Source organism: Mesoplodon bidens (assembly GCF_964165515.1).
Source record: "Mesoplodon bidens genome assembly, chromosome: 3".
NCBI classification, from domain to species: Eukaryota; Metazoa; Chordata; class Mammalia; order Artiodactyla; family Ziphiidae; genus Mesoplodon; species Mesoplodon bidens.
The window spans coordinates 165,251,064-165,277,707 of NC_138178.1; the positions used below are offsets into that span (position 1 = coordinate 165,251,064).

Here is a 26,644-nt window from a genome sequence, read left to right on the forward strand (position 1 = left end):
CTCCTGCTCCCTTCTCCTAAACAACATCAACAGCAGCATCGGTAACAGATCTCAGGGGATGAGCCGCCTCCCTCCTGTTTACCACCTGCCCAGGCCTCACTCTGCTGGGCTGCTCCAGGCTGCCACCAGCAGGTGTGTTTTCTAGGCCCCTGACATTTTCCCCTCTGGCACCTTTGAGGGCTGGTTTTGGTGCACTGCTCCTGAGGAGAGCTTCCCTCTCCTTTGATGCCAAGACCCCCAAAACAAGGGGTGTTTCCCAGGCTTCTCCAGCTGGGCCAGCCTGGGGGGCAGGGGTGGGGACCTTGTGTGAAAGAGAGGCCAGGTGAAGGCTGTCAGAAGCTTATAGAGATGATCCCAGGCTCCTTGCCCCACCCTCACCCTCTTCCTTGTTGGAGCAGATCTTTCAGGTTGCCCTGAAGACAGGGGTCCACTAGGACCTTAAGCTCTGGCCCAGACGTTGCCCAGTCACGACAAACATGCTGGGAAACCCTCTTGTTCTCACCTTACCCTGAAGGGCGCCTTTCTCCTCCCCCTTGCTCCCTGTCCTCACCTCCTTTTCTGCATCTCTGGTAGAAGGAGATTCTTCCCTCCCACCTAGAGCTCAGGGCATTCCCACCTCCTGGGCCCACCCAACACCTCCAGCCCCTGGGCCACAGGCCTCAGTTCCATGATTTTCTCACAACAAACACACTGCCCTGACGTCCTCCCCTCCAGGGAGGCTTTGATCCAGCTTGGGCCCTGAGCCAAAAAGTCATTAAAAGAAAGTACAGCCAAGGAGGGGAAAAAATTGCTCTTCTGACAGGACGAAACCAACCACTGTCACACACCAAGGCCACTGACCCTCTCCCAGGAACTTGGGGAGAGCTTCTGGGGGCAGCGGGGGGGTGGGCACAGAGTGAGGCAGAAGAGGGTGCTTATGGCCGGGGCCTTGCAGCCCAGCTGGGGAGCCCAGCTTCATTCCTGATGAGGCCTTGAGCAAGAGGCCAGCCCCCTGGGGACAGCCACCTCGCACCTGGCATAGAGCAGGCCCCAGTGAGGAGGGCCTCCTGAGGGCTCTGCTGTTTCCCACAGCTCACAAGCGTGTTTGAGGGGGGACAACACTGGCCTGAGCCTCTCACAGGACAGGTGACCAACTGAGGTCTGGGAGCGATGACCTGCCTGACGTCACAGAGTAGTCGGGACACCCTTGGCTGTTCCCACATCCCCCGTGGTCCCTGTGCCGTCCCACACCTGGTCCATAGAAGACATCACAGCAGTAAAGAGTGTGGCCCTCAAGAGCCTTTTTCTCAGCTGGAGAAACAGGCCCAAAGCGGGCATTCTCATGGGACAGGGGCTAGAATACACATCTCCTGGTTCTCCCTGCATCCTGCTTGGACTAAATAGCTGATGCTTTTTTTTTTTTTTTTTTTTTTGGCCGTACTGCGTGGCATGCGGGATCTTAGTTCCCCGGCCAGGGACTGAACCCGTGCCCCATGCAGTGGAAGGGCGGAGTCTTAAACACTGGACCTCCAAGGACATCCCCAGAACTAAATAGCTGATGCTTATCGGGTGCTTACTGCACTTGGGGCCTAGTGCTCTGAGCTTTCAGTACATGATCATAGTTATTTTTACAACAAACTGATAAATTAGGCACATTTATTACCCTCCCATTTACAGATGAGTTAGTTGGGATGGCAAGGAACAGACCCAAGGTCACACAGCTGACACACGGCGGGGTTAGGACTCAAACCCAGGGCGTCTGACTCCAGTGTCTGTGGCCGTGGCCTCTGATGGGGGCTGAGGGAAGCTGACATAATCCTCCATTCCCTACCCTTCCTCCCCGAACCCGTGGGCCAGGGGGGAAGGGTGCAAGGGCGCCTTCTGCAGGGTGCCTGGTGCATAGTAGGCGCCCAGCGGATGAGGCACTGCATTGAGGTGCACGGAGACCAGGCAGTCACAGCAACGGGGCGCTCTGGCTGAGACCCCATGGAAGAAATGGAAGGAGCTGAGGTCAAGCACTTAAAACAGTGGTTAGTGCAGCCTAAGCGCAAACGATTAACCTCTGTTCATCCGAAGGCCCTCTGCTCTCGGGGGAGGACAGGCGGGGACATCCGTGAGGACGCAGGGGCCAGTTAGGACCCTTGAAAGGAACAGAAGGGCAGAGCGCAAGGGAAGCCCCTCCCAGGGAAACCCAGCCGGGGTAGTGGAAGGAGGAGCCATTGGCTGAAGGACACAGGGGCTGCGGTCGGTGCGGCTTCCTCCAGGTGCCTGGTCCCGGCTGGGCATGGAGGTGACCAGAGAGATTGCCCGGGCTCTTGCCATGGCTTCCTCTGTCTCCCAGCCACAGGCCTTTCCCGGTCTCTGGAGCTTCTGCTCTGAGACTCTGCCCCCATCACCTGTCCCCCAAGGGAGCTTCACGTTCCTGGAGGGGCGCTAGGGCAGGGAAGGCCTCCTCCATCCCCAGCCCAATCCTATCTCTTCTTGCAGCCACAGGCGGGCTCCACACCACCCTCTGCCCTCCCGACCTCTCTGTAAAACCAGGTGTTACTGGGTCTCAGAGAGAGATGCCCCTCTCCACACTGGATGATGGGGGGAGCTGGTCCTTTGGCTCCAGACCCTGAGCCCGAGTTGGTTGCCAGGGCAACAGCAGCCCTAGGGGAGGCAGGCCCGATGGCTGAGAGGAGGCGGGAAGCTGGGTGCTGGGGAGTCACAGCCCAGCCCGCTCATCCCTAAGTGCTGTAAGGGTGTGTGTGTGTGCCCGGTGCATGCCTGGCGTGTGAGCAGGAGTGTGTAGCAAGGGTGTGCGTGCCTTGGTGTGTGTCTCTGTGTGTACCATAGCCTATAAGCATGTAGCCCTCAATTCTGTAGCAGAAGGGGAGGGAGGAAAGGGGAGAAGGAAGGGGAAGGGAAAAAAAGGGTGCCTTGGCTAATCTTCCAACTGTCCAGGAAACATCCCCCCATTTTATAGATGAGGAAACTGAGGGTCATTATGTATTTTGCCCACAGCATAGCAGGGCGGTGGCGTTGCCCCTAGACCTGCCGGATCCAAGCCCAGACTCTTTCCCGGTCCCCTCTGTCACTCCTTCTGGCTGCAGGTGCAGGGCCCAAATTGTACAATACACCTTCCTCTGTCCTTGGACTGTGTACCTGGTGCTCTTGAGCAGAGCTCCTGGCTCACCTGGCATCCGTCCTCCTGGGGCAAGTTGCAAACAGCTGTGCAGGAGCCCCCGTCCTGATGGGGTCCCTGGGAAGGGGCAGAGCCTGGACCCCACAGGGCTGAGGACCAGGAGGAGGTGGCAGGGGAAAGGGCACTGGGAGCTATAGGCTCGACTCCACCCTGGTCAGCCAAGCAGCTGCACGCAGGTTGGGGAAGCTGAGTCTCCTGCATGCATTGCACTGTCCCTCCTGCCCCTCACCACCGGTAGGGTTCCTGGGGTTGTGTCTGGGGAGAGGTGGCTTGGTAAGCCCGTTACCCGTGGCCTCACCAATGGCCAAGCCCTCCACTGCTTGTGCTTGCTCAGGGACAGAGAGCACCGCTCTTCCTTCCAGAGAACTCGGTGGCAAGAGCTTGGGGGACCGACGGCCCAGGCTTCAAATCCCGCCCCCAGATGCTCACCAGCTATGTGACCCCGCATACGTTTCTGAACCTCTCCAAAGCCTCGGCCTTTTCATGTGTGATGGGGCACCTACCAGTCTGCGCAGGCTGCCATGACAAAGTACCACAGACCGGGGGCTTAAACAACAGACATTTGTTTTCTTACAGGTCTGGAGGCTGGCGGTCCAAGATCAAGGTGTCAGCGGCGCTGGTTTCCTCTGAGGCCTCTCTCCTTGGCTTGTAGACGGCCGCCTTCTCCCCGGGTCCTCACGTGATCATCCCTCTGTGCGTGCCTGAGTCCTCCTCTCCTCTTCTTGTCTCCCAATCTCCCCCAGTCTTACTGGATCAGTGTCCACCCATATGACCTCATATAAGTTTTCCATTCCTTTAAAGCCCTTGTCTCTAAATACAGTTGCATTCTGAGGTACTGGGGGTTAGGACTTCAACGTGTGAATTTGGAAGGGTACAACTCTATCCATAATAGGGTGTAATATGAGTAGCAGTCTCCTTGGTTTGGTGTGAGGATTATTCATCATGGAATGAAGCCAGCAGGCCTGGGCACCACAGCGCAGCCAGGGTCTTCATACATTATATCCATAACCCTCACAGCCTGGGGGGAGCACAGGCCTGCGCCCCCAGGAAATGGGGGGGTGCTAGGGCTCAGTGCCTGGTCTGGCTGCACCCTTGGGCAGAGCCCAGCCTTCTCGAGCCTGCCCTGTCCACTCCACCACAGAAAAGGGCAGATGTACACTGTTTCCAAGAGCCGTCCATACCCTCAGCCCAGCGGGCACAGCGCAGCCCTAGAGTGAGCAGGGCAAGGTAGCAGAGCAGTCCACTTCCCAGATGGGAAAACCGAGGCACAGGGAAGCCACGCGGGGCACTGCAGCAGGGGGTGGAGGTGCACTGGGGCCGTGGGCCCGGCATAAGGAGCAGCGATGAGGAGGAGGTAGCTGCCTGGCCGTGCCCTGTGCTCCCGGAAGTGGGAGACAGGAGGTGGGCCTGGCCTGAGCGAGGGAAGGATCCCCGTGGCCCCAGACCACGGCCTCTGCCCCGGGCCCTGCCCAGCCGAGCCTCCACTTCCTGAGCCGGTAGCCAGGACAGGCTGGGCTGCCGAAACCCTTCCTAAAAAGGAATCGGGCTGCGGTGGCCCAGGCTATTTTTAGACAATTGTGTTGAAAAATTCCCAAAGTACATGTAGCATTTCTTCAGGAAGAAAAAACGGAGAGGGTAAGTGGACTCCCCCTCCTTCGGGAGGGTCCTCATACCACCAGGGCCCTGCAGCTGCCCAGCCTGGAGTTAGGTGCTCAGGCCCTTGGGCCAGGGCAGGGCTCACCTCGGGCCCTCTTCATCCTGGGCTTTCAGGGGGTCTGGGGCACACACGATCACCCCAAATTACAGGTGGGAAGACTTAAGCCATGTGGCCTTTGTCCCCATTTTCAGTCTTCACTTAAAAAAACAGCTTTTACAAAATAAATTTTACTGGAGTATAGTTGATTTACAATGTTGTGCTAGTTTCTGCTGTACAGCAAAGTGAATCAGTTATACGTATACATATATCCCCTCTTTTGTAGATTCTTTCCTCCTATAGGCCATTACAGGGTATTGAGAAGAGTTCCCTGTGCTGTATCTATTTTATATGGAGCAGTGTGTATACGTCAATCCCAATCTCCCAATTTATCCCCCCCCCAACCCCGGCTTTCCCCCTTCCCGGTAACCATAAGTTTGTTTTCTACATCTGTGACTCTATTTTTGTTTTAAAAAACCAGCTTTATTGGGGTATAATTGACAAATGATAAACTGCACATATTTAAATAGTACAATTTGGTATGACCTAGGTTTAAACTCATGAAGCCAGCACCACAATGCAGGCAGAGAACACACCTATCGTCCCCCAAACTTTCCTTATCCTCTTTGTAACCCCACCCACCTGACCCCCTCCACCCTCCTCAGTTCCCTCCTGCTCCCGGGAACCACAAGTCTGCTTTCTGTAACTGATTTGTTTTCATTTTCTAGAATTTTCTGTAAATGGAATCATACAGTCTGCTCTCTTTGTTCGACTGGCTTCTTGAACTCATCATCATTATGTTGAAATCCATCCATGTTGTTGTGTGTATCAATAGTCCATTCCTTTTTTTTTTTAAATTGGAGTATAGTTGCTTTACAATGTTGTGTTAGTTTCTGCTGTATAGTAAAGTGAATCAGCTATGCATATACGTATATCCCCTCTTTTTTGGATTTCCTTCCCATTTAGGTCACCACAGAGCACTGAGTAGAGTTCCCTGTGCTATACAGTGATTCTCATTAGTTATCTATTTTATTGCCAGGACTATCCCATTATGTGAACGGACCGCAATTTGTTTCTCCATTCACCTGTTGATGGCTATTTGAGCTGTTTCCAGTTTTTGGCTCTTATGAATAAAGCAGCTCTGAACATTCATGGACAAGTCTTTGTGTGGACAGATATTTCCCTTTTGGTAAATACACAGGAGAGGAATTCCTGGGTAACTCTATGTTTAACTTTTTAAGAAACTGCCAAGCTGTTTTCCAAGGTGGCTGCACCATGTTACATTCCCACCAGCAATACCCAAAGCCTCCAGTATCTCCACATTCGTGCCAACACTTGTTATTGTCTGTCTTTTTTTTTTTTTTTTTTTTTTTTCCGGTATGTGGGCCTCTCACTGTTGTGGCGTCTCCCATTGCGGAGCACAGGCTCCGGACGTGCAGGCTCAACGGCCATGGCTCACGGGCCCAGCTGCTCCGCAGCATGTGGGATCTTCCCGGACTGGGGCACAAACCCGTGTCCCCTGCATTGGCAGGCAGACTCTCAACCACTGCGCCACCAGGGAAGCCCTGTCTGTCTTTTTGATTATAGACACCCTAGTGGGTGTGAAGTGGTATCTCACTGTGGTTTTGATTTGCATTTCCCTCATGACTAATGAAGTTGACCATCTTTTCATGTGCTTGTTGGCCCAAATCGCACTTCCTTCTTAAATAAACTTTTAATTTGGGGATAGTTTTAGATTTGCTGAAAAGTTGCAAAGATAACATAGATACTCAGATATCCCCTCACCCAGTTTCTACTAATATTAACCCCTTCTGTTACCTGGTATATGTGCCGCAACTAAGGAACCAGCATTGGTATATTGCTATTAAACTTTATTTAGATGTCACCAATCCATTACACCCATGTCCCTTTCCTGTGCCTGGATCCCCACACCACATTATATTGTCATGTCTCCATAGGCTTCTCTAGCTCAGGTCAGTTTTTTAGAATTTCCTTGACAGTTTTGAGGAGTAGTGTCAGGTATTTTGTAAAAAGTTCCTCAATTTGGGTTTTTCTGGTGTTTTCTCATGACTGGGTTTTGGGGAAGAAGCCCACAGGGGTGAAGAGCCTTCTCATCCCATCCTATCAGGGTACCTGCCATCCATGTGACTAACCACTGGTGATGTTGACCTGATCTCTAGGTTTCTCCTGCCAGGTTTCTCCACTGTAGTGTTATTAGTTTTCCTCTTTCCAAACTCTACTCTTTAGAAAGGAGCAGCTAATTTCAGCCCACTCTTGAGTGTTTAAGCTTCTCAAGCCTCACTTTGATTTGAGCATCTTCTATGTCAGGCACTTCACACTGATAATTCCCTTAATCCCCAGCTCTTCCACTGTCCCACTGGGAGAGGGTCCAATTATCCCTAAACTCGGCGATGTTTAAAGTAACAAAGGATCAGGGATCATTCATTCAAACTCTTTCCTACCCTTTTAACAGATGAGGAAACCGAGGCCCAGAGAGGGAGGTGACTCACTTATGATCACACTACAATCAGAAGTGGTCTTGGGGCACTGGATCAGGGCAGAGGTCTGGAAGGATGTCCTGGCCCAGAGTTGACATCTATGGGTAGATGAGTTGGGCATATGATGATTGAATGATAAGGACTTCTGTTTGTGATAAGGTTTCTCTGAGGACAACGCAGACAGCCGTGCAGGACACCTGTGCCTCCCAGGTACCTGCACAAACCAGGGAAGCAAGAATGGGTGATGCCAAAGGGCAGACCACCCCACACTACCCTGATGTGAGCCTGGAATGCCCCCCAAGCTGGCCACACAACAGAAAGACTGGATTCGGGGTTTCAGCTGGCTACGAACAACCTGCCAAGTGGTCAGGGTCCCCGTAGTGAGCAGACACAGTCACAGCCTACGGTGTGAGTATAAACTGGTAGGGTAATTTGTTCATACATATCAAGGGCATTAAAAGTGTTAATGGGTTTTGCCCTGGTTCCCACAGGGAGACAGACCATGGTTGGACCATGGAATCAGATGGATCCTGGATGGAATACAGCTTATGCTCTTCCATGAGTCACTTTATCACCCTGAGTCTCAGTTTTCCCATTTATAAAATGAGGGTAGATTTGAGAAATGCTTTTTTTTTTTTTTTTGGTGAAATTAGTGGTGTTAAAGTGTGCGTCAATCCACAATCAGGGTGGATTGGTTAGCAATATTGTCTGGGTACCTCTAATGCGCCCAGTAACCTCTACCCCACCTGGAGCACCTAGGACCAAACCTCCATCTAATTCTGTGTCCAGATGCCTCTGAGGATTTTGTTGCCTGATCAAACCAGAAGGGAAGCTGAATCCTGCCATCAGAATCCTGTTGCATCTGCCCTAGCGGACTCTTCATGGGAGAGCTTCTCAGTGCCTGGGATGCCAGAGACTGGGAACCCCACCCGGCCCAGACCGGGTACCTGCTTTGGCACCTGCTTGCTGATGGTACCCTCTGTCTACGCCTCACAGGCATTGGGGCACCAGCTGGCAAGGTGAGCTTGTGAGGGAGGAGCCGATAGCCCTCAGTGCTGCAAACGATGGGCCTCCACACAGAGCGGTCAGACAGAATCTAGCAACTAGAGCCACCCACGTGGGCTCTGTTCAGTTTATAGACCACCTCATAGAATCGTGAGGGTTAAGTGAGACAATCCACAGAAAGTGTGTAGTGTGGTTCCTGCACAAACTAACCTTCCTCCTAGAAGTCTGTCCTAAGATAGATAACCAGAGATGCTGGAGAAAATGTGTATGTGAGTGGCTAAGAGTGTGGGTTCTGGAGTCTGGTGACCTGGGTTTGAAGCTACCACGGAATCACCCAACCGTGGGCAAGTTTCTTCATCTTCTGAAGAGAGCTTCATCCCACAACTGTACCAGTATCTGTAGTAATAGCATCCAGCTCATAGAGTTGTCATGAGGGTTAGATGAGTTCCTACATCTTGTAGATGTATGTAGACCTTTTAGAACAGTGCTTGGTGCACAGTAAGTGCTCAATCAGTGTGAGCTAGCATTAATTATTCCATTGTATGTGGTGTGACAGGGTAAGACCACTTAAATGGCTGATAATAAGGGCCAGGGTTAAGTAATAATAATAAGGGTTAAACAATTGACAGGGCATCCATATGATGGAAGGTTAGGCTGTCTTTAATTGTTCATGGAGTTTAATGACAAGGGGAAGATTAAGTGAAATGGTGTTTAAAGTGTTACATATAGTATGATTTTACTTTATTAAAAAGATACACTCTACAAATGAACTTATTTACAAAACAGAAACAGACTTATGGTTACCAAAGGGGAAAGGTGGGGGGAGGAGGGATAAATTAGGAGGTTGGGATTAACATATACACACTACTATATATAAAGTGGATAATCAACAAGGACCTACTGTATAGCACAGGGAACTCTACTCAATACTCTGTAATAACCTATATGGGAAAAGAATCTGAAAAAGAATAGATATATGTATATCTATAACTGAATCACTTTGCTGTACACCTGAAACTAACACAACATTGTAAAGCAACTATACTCCAATATAAAATGGAAATTAAAAAAATAAAATGCAGTTATCATTCAAAAATATATATACTCATAGGAAATTGCTGGAAGACAATAGGCCAGAATGATGAGAAAGTTAACACTAGATGGTAGAATTTAATGACCTTTACCCTTGTATTCCTGAAACTGTGTGTGGTGGGAGTGGTCAGCAGAAAAATGCACCCGCCACCCCCAAGGTGTCCACGCCTGTGAATTTGTCACTTTACAGAGCAAAAGGAACTTTGCAGAAGTGATTATGTTAAGGATCTTGAGATGGGGAGGTGATCCTGGATTATGCACTTGGGCCCAAAGTAATCATAAGGTCCTTACCTGGGAAAGAGGGAGGTGGAAGTCAGGGTTGGAGCAGGCGCTATGATGGGGAAGATCAAAGGTCAGCACAGTTCACTGCTGGCTTTGAGGATGGAGGAAGGTGCCACCAACCAAGGGATGTGGGCAGCCTCTAGAAGCTGGAAACAGCAAGGAACAGATTCTCCCCTCAAGCCTCCAGAAGGAACACATCCCTGCCAACACTTTGACTTTTGCCCCTTAAGACCCACTGCAGACCTCTGACTTCAAAATTCTAAGAGAATAAATATGTGTTAAGCCACTAAGTGGCCATTGACTATGGCAGCAATAGGAAACTAACACAGTGAGCATGTATTTTATAATCACACACACACACACACACACACAGAGAGAGAGAGAGAGAGAGAGAGAGAGAGAGAGAGAAAGCTGCTTGTTATTTTTAAAAAGGCAGAGTTATGGGTGAAGCAACTTCATTTCCACAGAGAGCCACGTGCACCTGCCAGTGCAGACAGGAGCTGCCCAGGTTCAAGATGTTAAATACGAGAAAATGAACTTTGTAAAAATTCTTCATGAAGTTGAAAGCCAGAAAATTCAAAATACTGTACTGAAAAGTCTTGTGGTTTTTGAGTTCCATCTGATTGCTTAATGAATTTTATTGTTTTTAAGACCACAATTGGCCAAATGAAAATATTTGTAAAAACTAATTTAGTAACCTTTGACCAACCATGTAAAAACAAAAACAAAAACAAAAAAAACCTTGAGAGGATTTAAAGTGGGCCACATCTTTTCAGTTTAGAGAATGCTTTTTCGTCTTCACATGGTCAGATTGTCAGTTCCTTGCTGACAATTAGAGGATGGGCCCCCTTTTGCGCACAGCCGGGCCCAGGCATCTAGAGTAAAAAGTGGCAGGACCACAGGCTTCTTGGCCATGGTTTTCCCTCAGGAAGTCTGTACATGATCCTCTTTTAGGCATAGAACCCCAGACTCCTACCTCTCTCCATGGTGGGGGGCCTTCCTGTCACTCAGTGTCACCGCCTCACAGAAGTGTCCCCTGGCCACCCCATCTAAAGTAGCCATCCACCCATTACTGAAAACCTGCTCCCAGCACTGCCATCTGTCCAGTAATTATTTATTTACTGCTCTGTTTGCTGTCTGTCTCCCCAGTCCCCACCTAGACTGTGGCCACCTAAGGCCACAGGAGGTGCTCAGAATCTGGTAGCTGACAAAGGGGGATCCGGGTGGGGGGTGGTCCGCCTTCCCGGCAGCTGTACCTTCCCGGGTGCTGCTGAGGGGCAGTGGGGTGGGGGGCTGGGGGCTGGGGCTGAAGCTCAGGCTGGAATCCCCTCCTTCCCACCGTGGCCTTGGGGCTGCTGCATGGGAGGGCCAGGCATGGCTGTCACCGGAGGGTAACGATAAGCACCGTGGTGGGGAAAGTCTTGTCAACACGGGTACCATCCATGGAGCACACGTGCCTGTCGAGCGCTGTGCTTGCGTTACACACACTCTGAATCTTTGCAGTGATCTGGTTCTGCCCATTTGACAGATGAGGAAGCTGAGACTCAGGACTAGTGACGCCCCCCACTCCCCCCCACCACAAGGTTCCTCAGAGAATGAGCATCTAGGCCCAGATTCAAAGCCCGGCTGGCCTGCCCCACAGCCTGAGCCCTTGGACGCAAGCCCTGCTTCAGGCAGCTGCAGACGTGAGCTTCATAGCGCGTGTGGGCAGGGCTGGCTCTCCCCCTCTCCTGGACTCGGGGGCCGAGGGGGCCGAGGAGGCCAAGGTGAGGGAGGCCACCAGCTGCACCCCTGCTGACCTGGCGCTGTGGGCAGGAGGCCCCCAGCGCAGGCCTCTCATCTCCTCCTCCAGGCAGAGAGGGAATGAAGCGCGGTGGGAATCGCCATGTGGCTGCAAATAGTTCTGTGTGGGAAGAGGGAGGAGGGAGCGGCCTGTCTCCCCAGGGACTTGCCTCATTCTGGGCAGGGGAGATAGAGGGGCGTCCCCGCAGCGCACCCGGGGCTCAGGCACCGTGCTTCATCGAGGCTGTATTAATAGGCCCCACGGCGGTGTGAGGGGAAACGTCACCCCTACGTTGAGACAGGAGCTGGAGGCCCTTCTCCGCTGGAGGTGACGTGACCGGGCAGAGCTGGGATTCCAGCCAGATCTGTGTGACCCACAGCCCAGTGGTCACCAGGAAAGCTTATTGTCCTCAGGGGGCCAGGGGTCAACCAGTAGAAGACGGGGGAGGCAGGGAGGGCCCTGGAGGCTCTGGGCGGCCCAGCTGGAGCTGCTGCTCCAGGCAGACGGGCAGAAGGCACCCCACGACCTGCCTGCCACCCCCCGTAGCTAGCGCCACTCTGGGCCTGAGCATCCAGGAGGAGTCCAGCTGCAGCCTGGCTCCCAGGCCCCTCGCGGTGGCCTCGTGGGGTGGTGGCCCCTTCCTGGCACCACACACCCGCTACAGCTGCCTGCTGACTCACGTCTCAGCCGGGGCCTGTCCCCAGAGAGGGACAGTGATTCAGGGTCACCTCCTGGCAGGCACAGAGCTGGAATGGGTCCCCCAGGGTATGGCCTTGGCGGGGTGGGATTGGGGGGGTCTCAGCCTGGCCCCCAAAGACCTTCTGGAGGAGCCCCTGCCTGCCTGAGCCATTTGCAGGATGTCCTTTTCCTGGTCCCATCTGGCCGTGGAGTGGTGGAGGCAGGAGGAAGTGAGCTGACCTCGAGTGGGAGGAAGGCTGGTGGCAGTTCTGAGGGTCAGTCTCCTGGGGACCAGCCATCCGCTTGTGTGTGTGCGGGCGGGGGAAGGGGGCTGGGGTCCTCACAGCCTGGCACGGTCTGCCCACTGCCCGTCTGCCCCCGGACAGGACTTGAGCACGGTCTCAGGAGCTTGTGGTCCCGTGTGTGGATGCTTCCAGAACAGGCGGGAGGCAGAGGAACCAGAGGAGGCCTGAGCGGGCTAGTGCCAATTCTACGACTCACTTGGTGCCCCCCAGTTGGACACGGGAGGTAGAGGGGGCGGGGGGAGGGGGAGGGGGCAGGAAGGAGTTAGGCCGAGGTGAAGAAGGAGGCACTGTGCAGCCAGAGGCTCCCTGTGGGAGGCCGGGAGGGCGTGGAAGAGGGAGACGGCAAGGCACCGAGTGGCTGGCCCTGACTCAAAACCCCCTTCTGCTGCCCCCAGGCCTTCAGCCAAGCCTGTCATCTTTCCCCGCGCCGGCGATGCCGGGGGAGCTGGGGAGGGGCTGCTGGGCTGGGGCCACGGCTGAGGTGGGAGTGAGAGGCTGCCCAGCGTGCCCAGAGCAGACAGGGTGGTGGGCGAAGATCTCCAGAGTATGTGGGGAGGGTGCCTGGCTAAGGGCAGGACTTCCGGGGGGCAGATGGGATGGGGCATCCAAGGATGGTCATGTGACCACAGAGGAGCTCGGAGTGACCATCCAGAGGACTCTGGGGGCTGTTCCATGCAGTCACAGACAGGGACACGCACAGGCCCTCTCTTGGGCCATGAACAGGTAAGGGGTCCAGGGGAAGGAGGCCTTGGTTCCCACCTGGGGAGATCCTGAGCTCACAGCCCTCTCTGGTCCTGGGATTGAGCCTGGGACCTGCCCCAGGCCCCAACCTGGCCCTGTCCCCAAGACCCTCCCCTGCTGCTGGTGGTGGGGAGGAGGGCTGGCTCCCTTTAAAGAAGGGCTTCCCCTCTCCCCTCACTTCTTCGTCCTCCCCTCCCTGGCCCACCTGCCCTCCCCTTCCCTTCCAACTGGTGGGGGAGCTGGAGCTTTCGTGTTCCAGCCATGACCCTGGGACCCAGTCTCTCTACCTCCTCACCCTCTGTTCCTGAGTTGGCATCATTCTCAGGCAGGCCTTCCCACATGGTGCCAGATGGCCACCCGCATCCCCAGGCTGGCATCCTATCAGTATGTCAAACCCAGTAGAAAGAGATTTTTTCTAATATTTCCATAACACAAGTCCTAGAGGGGCCTCCCATTGGCCAAGTTTGGGCCACATGTCTAAACCTGAACCAGTCACTAAACTTGGGGGCTGTAGAGTTCTGGACAAAAAGGCTGGGCCCATGTGTTCATCCTTGAGCCATACGGGTGGAGACTGGGTTCTCCCAAGGGAGATGGGACACTACGGAGGGGACAGACTGTGGACAGGCAGACAGCAGCCATCACCAGCGCCCCTGCACAGGCTGATGTGCGCAGGACTTTCCAAGGCAAGGTCCTGGCACACAGCCAGCCTGGGAGAGAGTGGCTGGTATGAAACCTAGACTATTATCCTTGGGTGGCCCTGGCCTCCTGCCTTCCCAGTCCTGACCTGGGAGGGTCTCTTCCCACAGTGCGGCACAGGACAGCAGGCTGGCCCTGACCCTCCAGCCAGGGCTACCTGCTGCCCCTCTGAGCACCTGTCCTTTCCTGCCAGGGTCTCACGTTGCAAATTCCATGACTTATGATGACCACCCACAGCTCCAGGTGCTGCCTGGCAGGGCCAGTGCTAAGTTGGGATGCCTACCTGCTCTGCCTACAGTGAGCTCTTGCTTTCAGTCTCTCTCCAGACATCAGCTGCCCCCTCACCTGCCTGCCTAGCGAGTCAGGGAGGTTGTGCTTAGCTTAGGGGGAGGGGGATTGAGACTTAGGCTCAATCAGAGCTCAGGCTCGCCACACTTCCCTGGGTCCTGGCAGGGTGGGGTCACCCCACAGCTGCTCAGCCAAGCAGCTCTGGGGGATGAGAGAGGCCTGCTCAAGTTCTCTCTGGTTCTTGACCTTTACTCTTCACTCTGTTGGGCTGAGTCTCTGACTTCACATCTGGTCCCCAAACCTCTACATGCCCCCTCCTCACGGTGGCAAGAGGGCTACTGCAGTTCCAGCCTCACCTCTCAGGTTCAAGTCCCTCAGGAGAGTGAGACTCTTTCCTTGCAGCTCCCACTCTCATTGGACCATTTCAGGTCACGTGCTCATTCCCGATCCTCCGTAGAAGTGAATGCTAGATGTTGACTGGCCAGGCCTCAGTCACATGTTCCAATCCCAGGCAACATGGGGGGAGCTGGGAAAGGTGAATTCCCACACTGAAATCAGGGCTGGACCTCCTAGTTCCAAGGGATGACCTGTCCAGGGCGGCCCCCAGGTGCCAAAAGCTACCCACCCCAGGAAGTGAGTCTTAACTTCTCTCGGGTCTGTGGGCTTTCACGAACAACACAAACCATGGGTCCATTTAAAAATCATTTTATTATTAACTTCATCTTTCCATTTAGCCAAGTGTCTGTCATGTATAAGGAATGTCGGTAAATATTCCATTTGAAGCTTCTTTGTACATATTTCCATCGATAAATAAACTCTGAATTCACATAAAAAAGTTAAACTTAAATAACTCATATTTCCTTCTCTTGTAACAGGCCTATATTGGTAAAATATAAATATCCTTGGACTCAGGCTTTGTTCTAAGTGAGGGCAGTAATTTATCACATGGTACAATTACTGACAACAAAACCAAGAAATTGTCGGCTGGTGTCCTGGCTTGGACGAGTACTGAGGCGGAAAACAGAAAATTCACATTTGGTTTCTGGGCCAAGGGTAGGGCAGGAGTGGTGATGGTGGGGAGAGAACAGTTTTCTTTATAGCTCTGATAAAAATAATCTGTTCTGCCACTGAATTTTAACTTTGAATATATTCTTCTACATTTGCAGATTAATTCCATGATCATTTTACTTAAAACTTAGATGTCAGCTAACAAAATATGGCACATGATCCATTTTGAACAATGTCAGTAGATTCAGAAACTATCATTGGGCTGGCGAAAACGACAACAGAAATGCACGTAGAGAGCAATGATCGGGGGTTGGTTTGGTTAGTCCACTGTGGTCAATAGCACATTCATCCAGGGCCTTCGTGCGCACACTCGACCCTCAGCGCCCAGGCGGGGCCCCCTTGGCCTGGGCGGCGGTGAGGCTGGGGCGCTGCTCAGAGCACGCGGGGGATGATGGTGAAGGGCACCGCGGGGCTGCTAGCCTCCAGCTCCAAGGCCGTCAGGAAGCACTCAGTGGCCGCCGCGTCGTTGCCCTGAGCTTGCAGGACCTCGCCCAGTCCGTTCCAGACCTCGTGGGCCGTGGAGTTCACCTGCACCGCGTCCCGGAGGATCTTCTCGGCCAGACTGTAGCGGCCCAGCTGATGGAGGATCAGGGCCTGCAGAGACAGACAGACCGTCAGAGAGACTACCACTCTGCACTCCTATCTGTCCTTGAGTTTCGGCACGTTCCTTGGAGAGAGGCATGCATCTCCATTGGGCTGGGCACAACATAAGTTCAAGTTCTTCCTGCACTCGGGGCTAAGAGTCAAAAGAATCACTCGAACCATGAACTGTATGAAGTTACTGATGTTCAGCCATTTTTGAACCATAAAAATGGCGATTTCAAAGGGTTCACCCAGGAACGAACCGTTTGGATCGGCCATGGTCTGTACTGACTCAAGGGCGTCCTGCGTGTAACGGCTGACACTTGCCTGCACAGAAGGGTGTCTGGCAGCTTTTACTTTTTTTAACCTCAATAAATGTCATTTGTGGCCTTACTACCATAACAATTAGAACAGAGATTTCTAGTTGCTCTCAGGCCCTTACCCTAACCACGCCCCCAATATCACTGTCCCCTGTGCACTCCAGGCTCGGCCCCCACACAGCTGTCATTTTAGTTTTAATCAGGGCGTATGTGTTGGTCCCCAAATATTTTATCATAACCGTGTTTCCAAGTTGTGCATCTCCTCAACTGATGTGTTTGTACCCTTTCATCCAACAGATACACTCTCATTTTACTCAACGTCTCCCTCACAGGGGAGACATTTAGGCTGTACCCAATGAACATCTTTTCAGACAGCCCTCTGTGCTCTTTTAGACGAATGGATTTCAAAGCTTTTTTTTTTTTTTTTTTTGCTGTACGCGGGCCTCTCACTGTTGTGGCCTCTCCTGCTGCGGAGCACAGGCTCCGGACGCGCAGGCTCAGCGGCCATGGCTCACGGGCCCAGCCGCTCTGCGGCATGTGGGATCTTCCTGGACCGGGGCACGAACCCATGTCCCCTGCATCGGCAGGCGGACTCTCAACCACTGCGCCACCAGGGAAGCCCTCAAAGCGTTTTTTATAGCCCCGGAAATCTTTGGCTAAATGGAATCCTACTGCTCACGCTCACACATTATGGGTATAAACAGACAAAAAGGAACTGCTGGGAGTAGGACAAGGAGGGGTTGGCCCAGAGTCCCCAGTGGGCTCCCCAGAGGCCCTGGACAGACTCAGTGGAACCAGCTGGATAACCATTTGGAGAGTCTTCCTTTAGGACAAATTTCCCCAAAGTGGCGTTTCTGGGTCAGAGGATAAGACTCTTTAGGGTTCTCCAAATAATTTGCAAATGATATCCCCGAAGGGTGGCGTCACGTTTTTAGCCATCTACAGAGCTGCAGTGGTCCGTGCCCTGCCCCACCTCGCTATCATTACTCTTTATTTTTACTAATTTTGTAAGTGCAGATTGTCCCCTCCTTGTCAAAACCTGCATTTCTTTCATAACAATTGAGGTTAAATATTCAATATTTCCCATGCCCATTAGAAGGCATGCATCTGTTACCGTAATTGTCTAAAGTCTGTTTTTGACTTTTGAGGGTTTTTTTCTTCTGTGTACAGAAGTTTTTAGTTTTTTAAGTTGACCTTGTTGATCTTTGGTTATTTACTGATTGATTGATTGTCACTTCAAAGCTTAGGCAGTTATCCTTTCAAAGAACTGACGTGCCTTGGATTCCATTTGTTGTGATCTGACTTCTCCCCGTAGCTGTCCACCTCCCCCGGCAGATAGGAAACCTCAGTGGGTCTCCTCTACCTAGCTGGACACAAACTAGCTACTCCCCCCTCCCCTCATTCCTGTGAGGCACTGCCTTTGTCACACAGTGAATTACTGCAAGAGGTGGGGGTGGGGCTGCTTAAATTTTCCTGTGAGCTACACCACCTTCCTTTCGCAGAAGCACCGTGCCGTTTGGATTTCCTTATTCCACATAAGGATTGAACAGGTGGGATTAGAGCCTTTCCTCATCGCTCTTTGCTTTCAGTGTATTTATTGACAATCTTGCCCTGTACTAGTCCAGATGAATTTAAAAAATCACCTTGCGGCTTCCCTTTGGGAGTTGAATTGTACTTGCATGAAAGCTCTAAGAGCGTGGAGAAGCCTAACGTCCTTACAGTGTTTTGTCTTCCTGCCCAAGAACGTGGCCTGACTCACTGGTCCTTCAAATCTCAGCCCTGTACTTTCTTTCTGTGGCTCACGTGTGGCACGTGGTTTCCTCAAAGCTGTACTTCACCAGCGGGCAAGGGGAAGACCCAGGCAGTGCAGGGGCATAACGTGCAGCCTGGGCCAGGTGGGCCCACTCCAAAGGGCTCTGGCCTCCAAGATGAGCTCTTAGATGGGGTAGGAGGTGCCCTCAGCAGGCGGTGTCCAGGCCCCGAGGGCTGTCCGGCTGACCTTGCCCGGGCGTGTGGCCCTGGGGGTGGTGTCTGAGAGCCAGAAGAGCAGCCTGACTTCCCAGAGTCGGCTGCACCTATGAGCAGCTGGCACGGGAGCCGTGAGACCAACCCCGGAGGAGCTTGCGGTCAGAGGGGCCTGGGAGACCCACGGCCCCAGCGCAGAGTGTGACGCCTCAGCTCTGGGAGGGGAGGCAGCTCGGGGAGGCTCCCTGAGTGAGGAGGGAGAGGAGGCCTCAGGCCAACAGAGGCTGCAGACTTCAAGGTCAGGTCCAGCCTCTCTAAGAGGCAAACTGCATACGTGTCCTTTCTTATTAACATCTAGATACGCTGTAACCATGTCCACCCTGGAGTCCCTGGGTACGAGTAGGTCCTGGACTGGATCTGTGAGAGCTGGGGGCTCCGGGGGTGGGGGTGGGGTGGCCAGGGCCAGGCAGGAGGGTGTGCCAAGCTTCGGAACAAAAGAGGTGGCAGAAGCCAGTGCTCGCAATTAGGACTTTACTGGGTTTCTGGAATTTGCTCTCCTCAGACTGCAAGGCCTTCCCCTTCTGCAGTGAGCACTGCTGGTTTTCGGCTGCCTTCCTAGGCTGGTCAGGGCCAGGTTTGCTGCGACTACCGTGAAAGCCCCCTGTTTGCACATGAGGCCACCGCAGGGAAGCACTTCCCGCGTCCACAGGGTTTTCTCCTCATGGCTCCCACCCCAGAGCACCCACTCCCTACCCACCCAGGAGGGGATAAGGCAACAAGGGCGGACATTCAGTGTGGACCCGAGCTTCCTGGCAGGATGAATATTCATAAGAACGGCAGCGAGTGCTCACAGTGTTTATGGCACACCAGGCCCTGCTCCAAGTGCTTAGTTCACCTGGGGACTCCAGAGCAATTTCACACAGGCGTGGCCAGGACACAGAAGCACCTGCGTGCAAGGCCTGCTTTTATTGCTGCGGAGAAAGAGCCCATAGTTGAGGAGCACCTACTATGCGGTGGAAAATAGGCTCACGCACTGGGTCCTCCTACCCCCATTTTGCAGGTGAGTATGCCAGGGTGCCTAGAGGCTCCGGGTCTCTTGCCCTGGCATAAGCTGCTTTCTGCAGAGCCGGGCCAGAACCTGTGTCTCCCAACTCTTTGGGCCTCCCTGAAGGCCATTCGGGTGTGGAGTGCACGGTGGGGTGGGGAGTAACCGCATCCCTCTCCCGGGTGGCGCCCCCCCGACTCCGGCCCTCCGCCCTCCGTTAGAGAAAACCTGACAGCTTGACACCTGCACCTCCCAACCTCGAAGGTCACGTGGAAAGAGCGGGAGGCCACTTTCCCAGGACGTGAGGGCTGTGCCTCCTTTCTTCCAGGGGAGGTTAGCAGCCCCAGCTCATGCTAGAACATTCTGATTTAGCCAACAGAGAAATGAGAGTAGGGAGGAGGGTCTGGGTAGTGGCAGCAAACATTGGCATTTAAAGGTTACAGGAGGAGTCCCGTCGCGTTCCTTCAAGGCCAGACTTTCTCAATGCATCAAATTATTGAACACACGTCTTTTCTGAGCGGCTCTACCAGGCAGGGAGGCACAGATTACATGTTTGGCAAATGGTGATGGGGACAAGCCACCTGGTAAACCAGAAAGAGGCATGCTTGGTTAACTGGCGCAGGTGGAGAATATAACTTAGGTCCCACTGGCTCTGCTGCAGTAGACGCAACCTCGTGCTGTTTCCTTTCTGTACCTGGAGTTTTTTCTCTCCATCGGGCACTATGCTAGACACTTGATTGGCTTTGGCTCATCTCCTATTTCCTCCACTTTAGATATAAAGAGACAGGTTCAGAAAGGCCAAGCGTCTTGCCCAAGGTCACAGGGCACATGAGTATGGAGCTTGCAGGCCAGCCCAGGTCTGCCTGAGGCCAAAGCCCCGTTCTCCCCACCTTGGCTTCTCATCCGCTCGCTGCTGCCCCTGTCACTTTAAGAGACAAGCCCGGTGCCCCCCAGGCACTAACCCAGTTACATCTGAGCAACAGTAAACGGGCACCTGCCATGCTGTCTCTCCCTTCCACTTTCTCGGACCACTGATGGCTGGCCCTGTCGCTCCTTCCCACGGTTACAATGGGGAGGTGGCTCCTCTCCAGGGCACAGCTTTTCTCCTGTTTTTCTGCTGTTTGGGAGCATCCTGTATATTCACTCAAGGACCGGAAGGCTCCTTGCCTCCCTTTGGTGGCCCACAGGCCGGCTGTGATCTTGAGGCTTGGGGTGGCTGCAGCTGCCAAAGGACTGGGGCTCCTGTTAGCCGGAAAGTAGACCAATAAGATGTGGAGACCCAGGAGGACCAGGGCCTTGGTCCAGCAAGGCCCGGAGGTCACTGCTCTCAGCAGCAATGACCTGCCCCTACTCTGCTGGAGTGGGGACAAGAAACCCAGTCCTTTTGCTGGGAATTTTGTTTAGAAAGTGGCAGGCTGCTGAGTCTACCCTATCTTGGGGGCTCTAGGGTACATGGCAGCAGCAAGTGCACCACCCAAAATGCCTGCAGGAACCAGCCACTGGGCTAATGTGACCCATCGCCCTCAGTGCTGGGCAGCTAAGGGTCTTTGTGATTCTCTAGTGTTCTTGTGGGCTTGGAAATTTCCAGCCCATTCCTGGACTTATATTCCGAATGTACGAACAGGCTACCATTTCCAGATGACCTTGAAGCTTCCTGAGCAATCTGTCTAGTGGAACTAATTCCTAAAGCTGGAGCAGCTCGGGGAGACATCAGACTTGCTAGGGGCTGCCAGCTCAGGCTTGGCCACGGAATGAAAAATCAGCCTCTCCCCAGTGCCCCAGTGAGCCAAGAGCAGCTCAGAAATCAGTCACACAAGGAGACCAACCAGAACAGGCTCCAGCTGGGGTCTGAGTCACTGTACTGGGCCAGCGTTGCCGGCAGGTTGGCCAGAGGTGGGATGGGACCTGGACGTGCCTGTCTGTCAGGACTGACACACCTCCCAAGCCCCTTTACGTTGTGAGAGGCCCCCCCCCTGGCTTTGATGTGTTCTTATGCATTAGGACCCTGCTGTCTTTTTCATTCTTCAGGCCCCCGCTTCCTCTCTTCTGCACAGATCAAAGGCCAAAATGTTCTCACCACCAGCTGGGTCCAACTTTCTCCCGATACAGACCTCTTGGTTCATCCAGGCTGATTTGTCAGCCCAGGTATTTCTGCAGGACACAGCCCCCAGCCCCCTTCCACCTCTCTAGCCTTAGTCAGTCCCGGCCTGGCCCCGGCTGCTGGAGCTCTAGTCCATCTGCTCGAACTGCTGACGATCCCCATTCCCCCCAAAGCCCAGGCTACACTGCCTACCTTAGGCAGGGCTCCCCAGAGGCACACGGCTCCCAGCTCCAGCCCTCAGGCTGGCAGGAGACAGAGATTTCGATGACTGACGTATTTCATTACCTTAGTAAGTACCCCCCATATCAAAATCACAAAAACTCACTGAGTGATTGCCCAGACCCCAGCCATGTGCTGGGGACACCGATGTGGGCAGGAAGCAGGCCTGCTTTCAAAGTTGGGGCCTGGGGACAATCCTAACATGACCGAGCTACGTGCCAGGTGCTGGGCTACGCCTTGGCCGGTGCGCCAAGGCCCTCACTCACGTCTACACCTCGGGGCCTCAGCAGGCAATGTTGGCTCCTGCCTAAGACGGGGGTGAGTGGCAGAGCTGAGACGTGAACGCTGCAGTCCGTGCTCCTAACACTGGGCCCTCTCCCTTTCTCTTGGAGAGGATGTGCAAACAGGCCTCCGCCTTTGCCAGCCCTGCTGTTTCTGTAGACTCTGGAGGTGGGGAGCTGGCTGGGGCTGGCCTTCTGAGAAGACGGGAACCACTGAGGAGGTAACTCATTAGTCCCTTTCTTCAGACACAAATGGAGACAGCTTCCCAAGCTTGTAATTATTATAATCAGGTGTTTTGTACAAATAAGATCTTGGTGATGCACCAAGTTGCAAATAAGGGATTAAGTGAAACTTGTTATTTCAAATGAGACAAAATGGACTTGGCTAGTTTGAGGACAATTAGCATCTTCCTCATTCATGTCTTTCGTGTGTGTGTGAAAATTGCTGCCCAAGGACTAAACACCTTGCCCCACGCTGAGGGCACCCGTGCAGGAGCCCTGTGCAGGCTCCACTGCTGCAGCCCTGGCTCTGCGAAGACCTCTGTCCACGTTCCCAGGAGACCGATAGCCGGGCTGCAGGACAAAAAGCTCCTTGATTTTAGACATCCCTGTGGTGCTCTGCCCAAGTGCCAAGTCAGCCCTTCGCTGGCTTCAAGGGCGTTGTCTCAGACCCCTGCTTGTCCCCCTAGGCGTACAGGTACAGGGAGATAACATCGCCGCAAGATCCCCACCACAGCATGCCTTGGAGAGGGGGAAGGATTTCCCTGGCACCCGTGAGCCAGGGGCCCCATCCTGGATGGGGGCTAATGACCAGATCTGCAGCCTTTCCCAGGGCCTGGCCTGCACCTGAGCTGCTGGGACCGTTCAAGGCAAGCCAGCACCCCTGAGCTTTGGACAAGAATAGTTAAGCCTCCTCCTGGTGGAATTCCCGTTGTCAGAACCCTGGGATTGTGATGGCAGCTAAAGGAAAGCCTGTCTCCCCAGCTTGTTACTCTCGGGGACAATGACATAGCTGCTGAGCTGGCTGCAGTCTGAGCTGCGGCTGTGCTGGCTGGGGGAGGTGTGTCAGGGGGTCAAGACACAGGCTGTGCAGGCCCTGGTCACCGCTGGTGGCTCCAGAGTTAGAGGGACCCACCAGCAGCCGGGGAAAGGTGTGGATCGCTCAGAGACAGCAGAGGGTAGGTCAGGATCACGGGCTCCAGGCTCCCCCGAACTGGTTTGAATCTTAGCTCCACCACTGACTTGGACAACTTCCTCTGGGTCTCAGGTGTTCTGTCTGTATAATGGGGACAAATACTAAAATACAGGAGAGCAGCGAGGCCTACATGAGACAGAGTTTGTAAAGTACTCAGTATAATAAACCTTTGGTGAATGGTCCCCATCATCAATACTATGATTGTGAGCATTATGATTCCTCCTAACGATCATGGGGCAGGGAGGGCTTCCAGGATGCCCACGGTTAGATGATTCATCACTGCCATCCCTGATGCCCTCTTGGCTGGCGCACTGTAACAGCAGGGACCATCTGATTTGCCTTTGCTTTTGCAGCACCTGGAACGGGCCTGGCACACCTGCGGTTCTAGGTGAATGTTTGTTGAGTGGATGGAAGGATGGAAAAGGGGACGGTGTGGATGCTGTGTGATGGTGGGGAGGGGAGAAGTGGGCATGGCCTCTTCCAGTGCTTCTGACTAATGAGCCCCTCAAAGTTCTGGCCTCAGGTCACCCTTGTCCACACTCCCAAGTCACACCCCGCTCACTCAGAGCCTTCTCCGCCTTCCGGGGACATCAGCATGGTGGCTGAGCGAGGCAGGGGAGCAGCCCCGTGGGAGAAGGTGCCCGGTTCCCGCTGGAGCCCAGGGGCTGCCATGGCCTCCCCTCAGGCTGTTTGCTCACTCACCACAGATCTGACACCGCTCCCCAAGAAACCCCCAGAACCCACCTACAGACTTTCTGGTCCTACACTCTTACAGACGAGGGAACGGGGGGCCAGAGAGGAAAAGAGCCTTGCTCAAGGCCACGACCCCTGGATGCAGAGCGGGGCTCGACCCCTGAAGGCGCCAGGAGGAGAGGCCTGGTGGCAAGTACCCAGAGTTTTAGTTTCAGAGCCCAGTGCTTTAACACTGCCCTCAACACAGCTGTACATGCACGGCAGAGTCAGGGCCTTCTAGAAGCCTATCAGGCCCCCAAGAGGGAACAGGGACCCCACATGAGCCCCCACCCTTTCCCAGAGGCCATAGGTTGGCTGGTCTGGGAGTCAGCACCAGCTGAAACATCAGCATTGGGTGAGAAAAACCAGCACGCTGCCGTCACCACTTCTCTTCAGGTATTTGCATTTTCCTTCCTGAAGATGCAATCCATCAGAGAGAAGCAGGGTGGTAGCGGTGGTGTTCTCAAAAATATATTTTTTTTAAAATCAGAAGACCACAAGGAGACAACCGACTTGGAAAGGCTTTCCTTGGAGCAGCTCTGAATGCCAAGCCTAGGGAGGCCCGCTCTTCTCTGCAAGCATCAAAGGCACTGTTAGTTCTGAGCACGAGCATTTTGTGGGTGCAGCGAGGGGGCAGCCCTGAGCCCTGCCCTGCTTTCCAACAACGCCTTGAAAAGGAGCTGAACTCATACTCGGATGGGGTGGGGTTCCAGCTTCTCCACCTGGATTCCAGCAGCTCTGGGTGAGGCCTGGTCTACACTGGGCTCTGTTTTGTGTTCCATTTCTGTTTGCTTTGAGTGCTTAGAAATCGCACTGGCTTGCCAGGGGCCCGAGTGTGTGTATCTTGGCAACTATGGCAGCCATGGCAGCCCCAGCCTAACCCGGCCAGGAGTCCCCAAGGAGCCCCATCCTAGGGATCCTGGCTGATGCCGAGGGCGTCTGCAACCCTACCTCCTACAGCCCCTTGCCTGCTGGAGCTCCAGAGCCTTCCATAGGCCGTCAAGAGTGAGTCGAGAATGCCCTGGAGAAGGACCCCTGGGAGTTGGTGTGACTCAGTTTTCCTATCAACAGATCTCAAGTTTTGGGGAGGGGCTGGTTCTTTGCCACTTTACTCAATTTGATCCAGTTTCCCCAAAGGCCAAGCCTAGCCATTCCTGAGGACCGTGTACTCATGTGAGCCAGGACACAGCAGGGCATGTGCACGGCTGCTGCAACCGTCACCTGGGGGTCTCAGGGTCCCACCTAGCTGCTCCGGTCCTCAGGTGGGGACAGAGCATTCATGAGGCCATCTGACCTTCAGAGCAACAAAGGGCCGCTGACGTCCTGTTCTGGGGCCCTGGACTGAGGCTCATGAAGAGGAGGCACAGTGCTGGCTGAGCGGCTCCTGGGGAAGGGCCAGTACTGGACAGTGACCTTGAGCATGGCTCCTGGCCGGAGTTGTTGGGATTGAGAAGCTGGGGGCAGGGGGAGGAGAGTGGGAGCCAGGCCTCCATGGTAGCCAGACTTTGTCCACGGATGCTGGGGCTGGAGACGAACGTTATGAGAAAACCTCCTTGCACCCCTGTGGCCTCCGTCCTCCACATCCCCCCAGCCTCCCTGCTCCAGTGTCAGAACCAAATCACAAGGTGGCTCCTTCCCCCACCCCCCTTCAAGTCAACTAGGCCAAATGCCCCCATGTCCTCAGACAGGCATGGGGGTGCAGCACCCAGAGGGGAGCCTCGGCCCGAGGAACCAGTGGTCTGGGCACTAAGCAGACACCCTGGGAGCCATTCCCTCAGCAGTGTGTGCTGTGAAATGGTGCTGAGTATTCCACAGGGAGGAGGGAAAGACCCCTGGCCCTTCCCCTCCCTCCCCCAGAGGCTGAGCAGACATGGCTGAGAGGCTGCCCACACCTTTGCTCACCAGGATGCCTGGCGGCTGCAGGAGGCTGTGCTCTCATGGGGGCCCCTTTCCAGGTCAAATGTTTTATTTGAAGAAATGTACCTTCTGGGGACCAGGCCTTTCTAGCATTGAACTCAACTCAGAAGGAAACAAAACTCAATTTTTCAAAAACCTCTTGTTTTTCGAAGCCAGCAGCCAACCAGCTATGGAAGCAGAAATCCTTGGGGTTGACGGCGGGGGGAGGGGGGCGGGGGGGGTTGGGCCTCTGCTCTATGACACAGAAGTCCCTGCTGCAGTCTGAGACAGGCAGCCTCCCACTCTTGCTTGTACCCTCCAGTGACGGAGAGCTCACTACTTCTCCAGGCCGCCCACACCGTTGGTGGGCAGTCTGAACTGTCGGTTAAAAATGTGTAGCCCCAATTAGGCTTTATATCTAATTCCTACTCTTTGAGGTTTGCTGAGTCCTCTGGAGTCATGCAGAAAAGTTCCCTCCCCTCCCTTTCTGCCTTATAGCCTTTCAGGCTCTGAAGAAAGCTTCCAGCATTCTCTCTCTCTCTCTCTCTCTCACACACACACACACACACTCCAGGGCTTTAGAAGAATGGTAAGCTCAGACCTCCCACCCTCCTGACCCCATCTCACTGGACTCTAGTGCTGAGTGCAGCGCCCAAAGGAGACCTCACTGTGGGCTCAGAAGAAGGAGCCGTCAAGCCCCAGAAAACCGCGAGTGTGGCTTTTCCTTTATTTTTAAGCATCTGACTGGCAGAATCTTTCAAAGCTGCTTTCTTCCAGGATGGTGTGGAATGTTCTGAAGGAACTCATTCTACGATTAGCAGAGCAACGGGCCGTCAGGCAGCAGACACCAGCGGTGAGGAGGGGGCAGGTCTGGCCCGAGCCAGAGGGCCCGTCCAGCCCCCAGTGGGTGTCACACAGACTCAGGGCCCTTGGCCCCAAACTTCCTCTGGCCTAATTTCTTTGAAACTGGGTAGTTCGGCGTCAGTGCTGAAATATCCACAGATCGTGGTGGC

The 26,644-nt window shown here is 53.9% G+C and overlaps 1 protein-coding gene across 4 annotated transcripts in view; it reads right to left on the reverse strand.

The window, feature by feature from the left end:
- Positions 1–14,907: 14,907 nt before the first annotated feature.
- Positions 14,908–26,644, reverse strand: part of TTC7B (tetratricopeptide repeat domain 7B) — a 242,417-nt gene continuing 230,680 nt past the window's right edge. For 2 of the 4 annotated variants that reach the window (XM_081230320.1, XM_081230318.1), the window contains one exon: positions 14,909–15,889. In XM_081230320.1, coding sequence (XP_081086446.1) covers positions 15,668–15,889 — 222 coding nt within the window. In that variant the 3' untranslated portion in view covers positions 14,909–15,667. Of the gene's footprint in view, positions 15,890–26,644 lie in introns of all 4 variants that reach the window. The other 2 variants (XM_081230322.1, XM_081230319.1) reach the window with 2 other exon arrangements.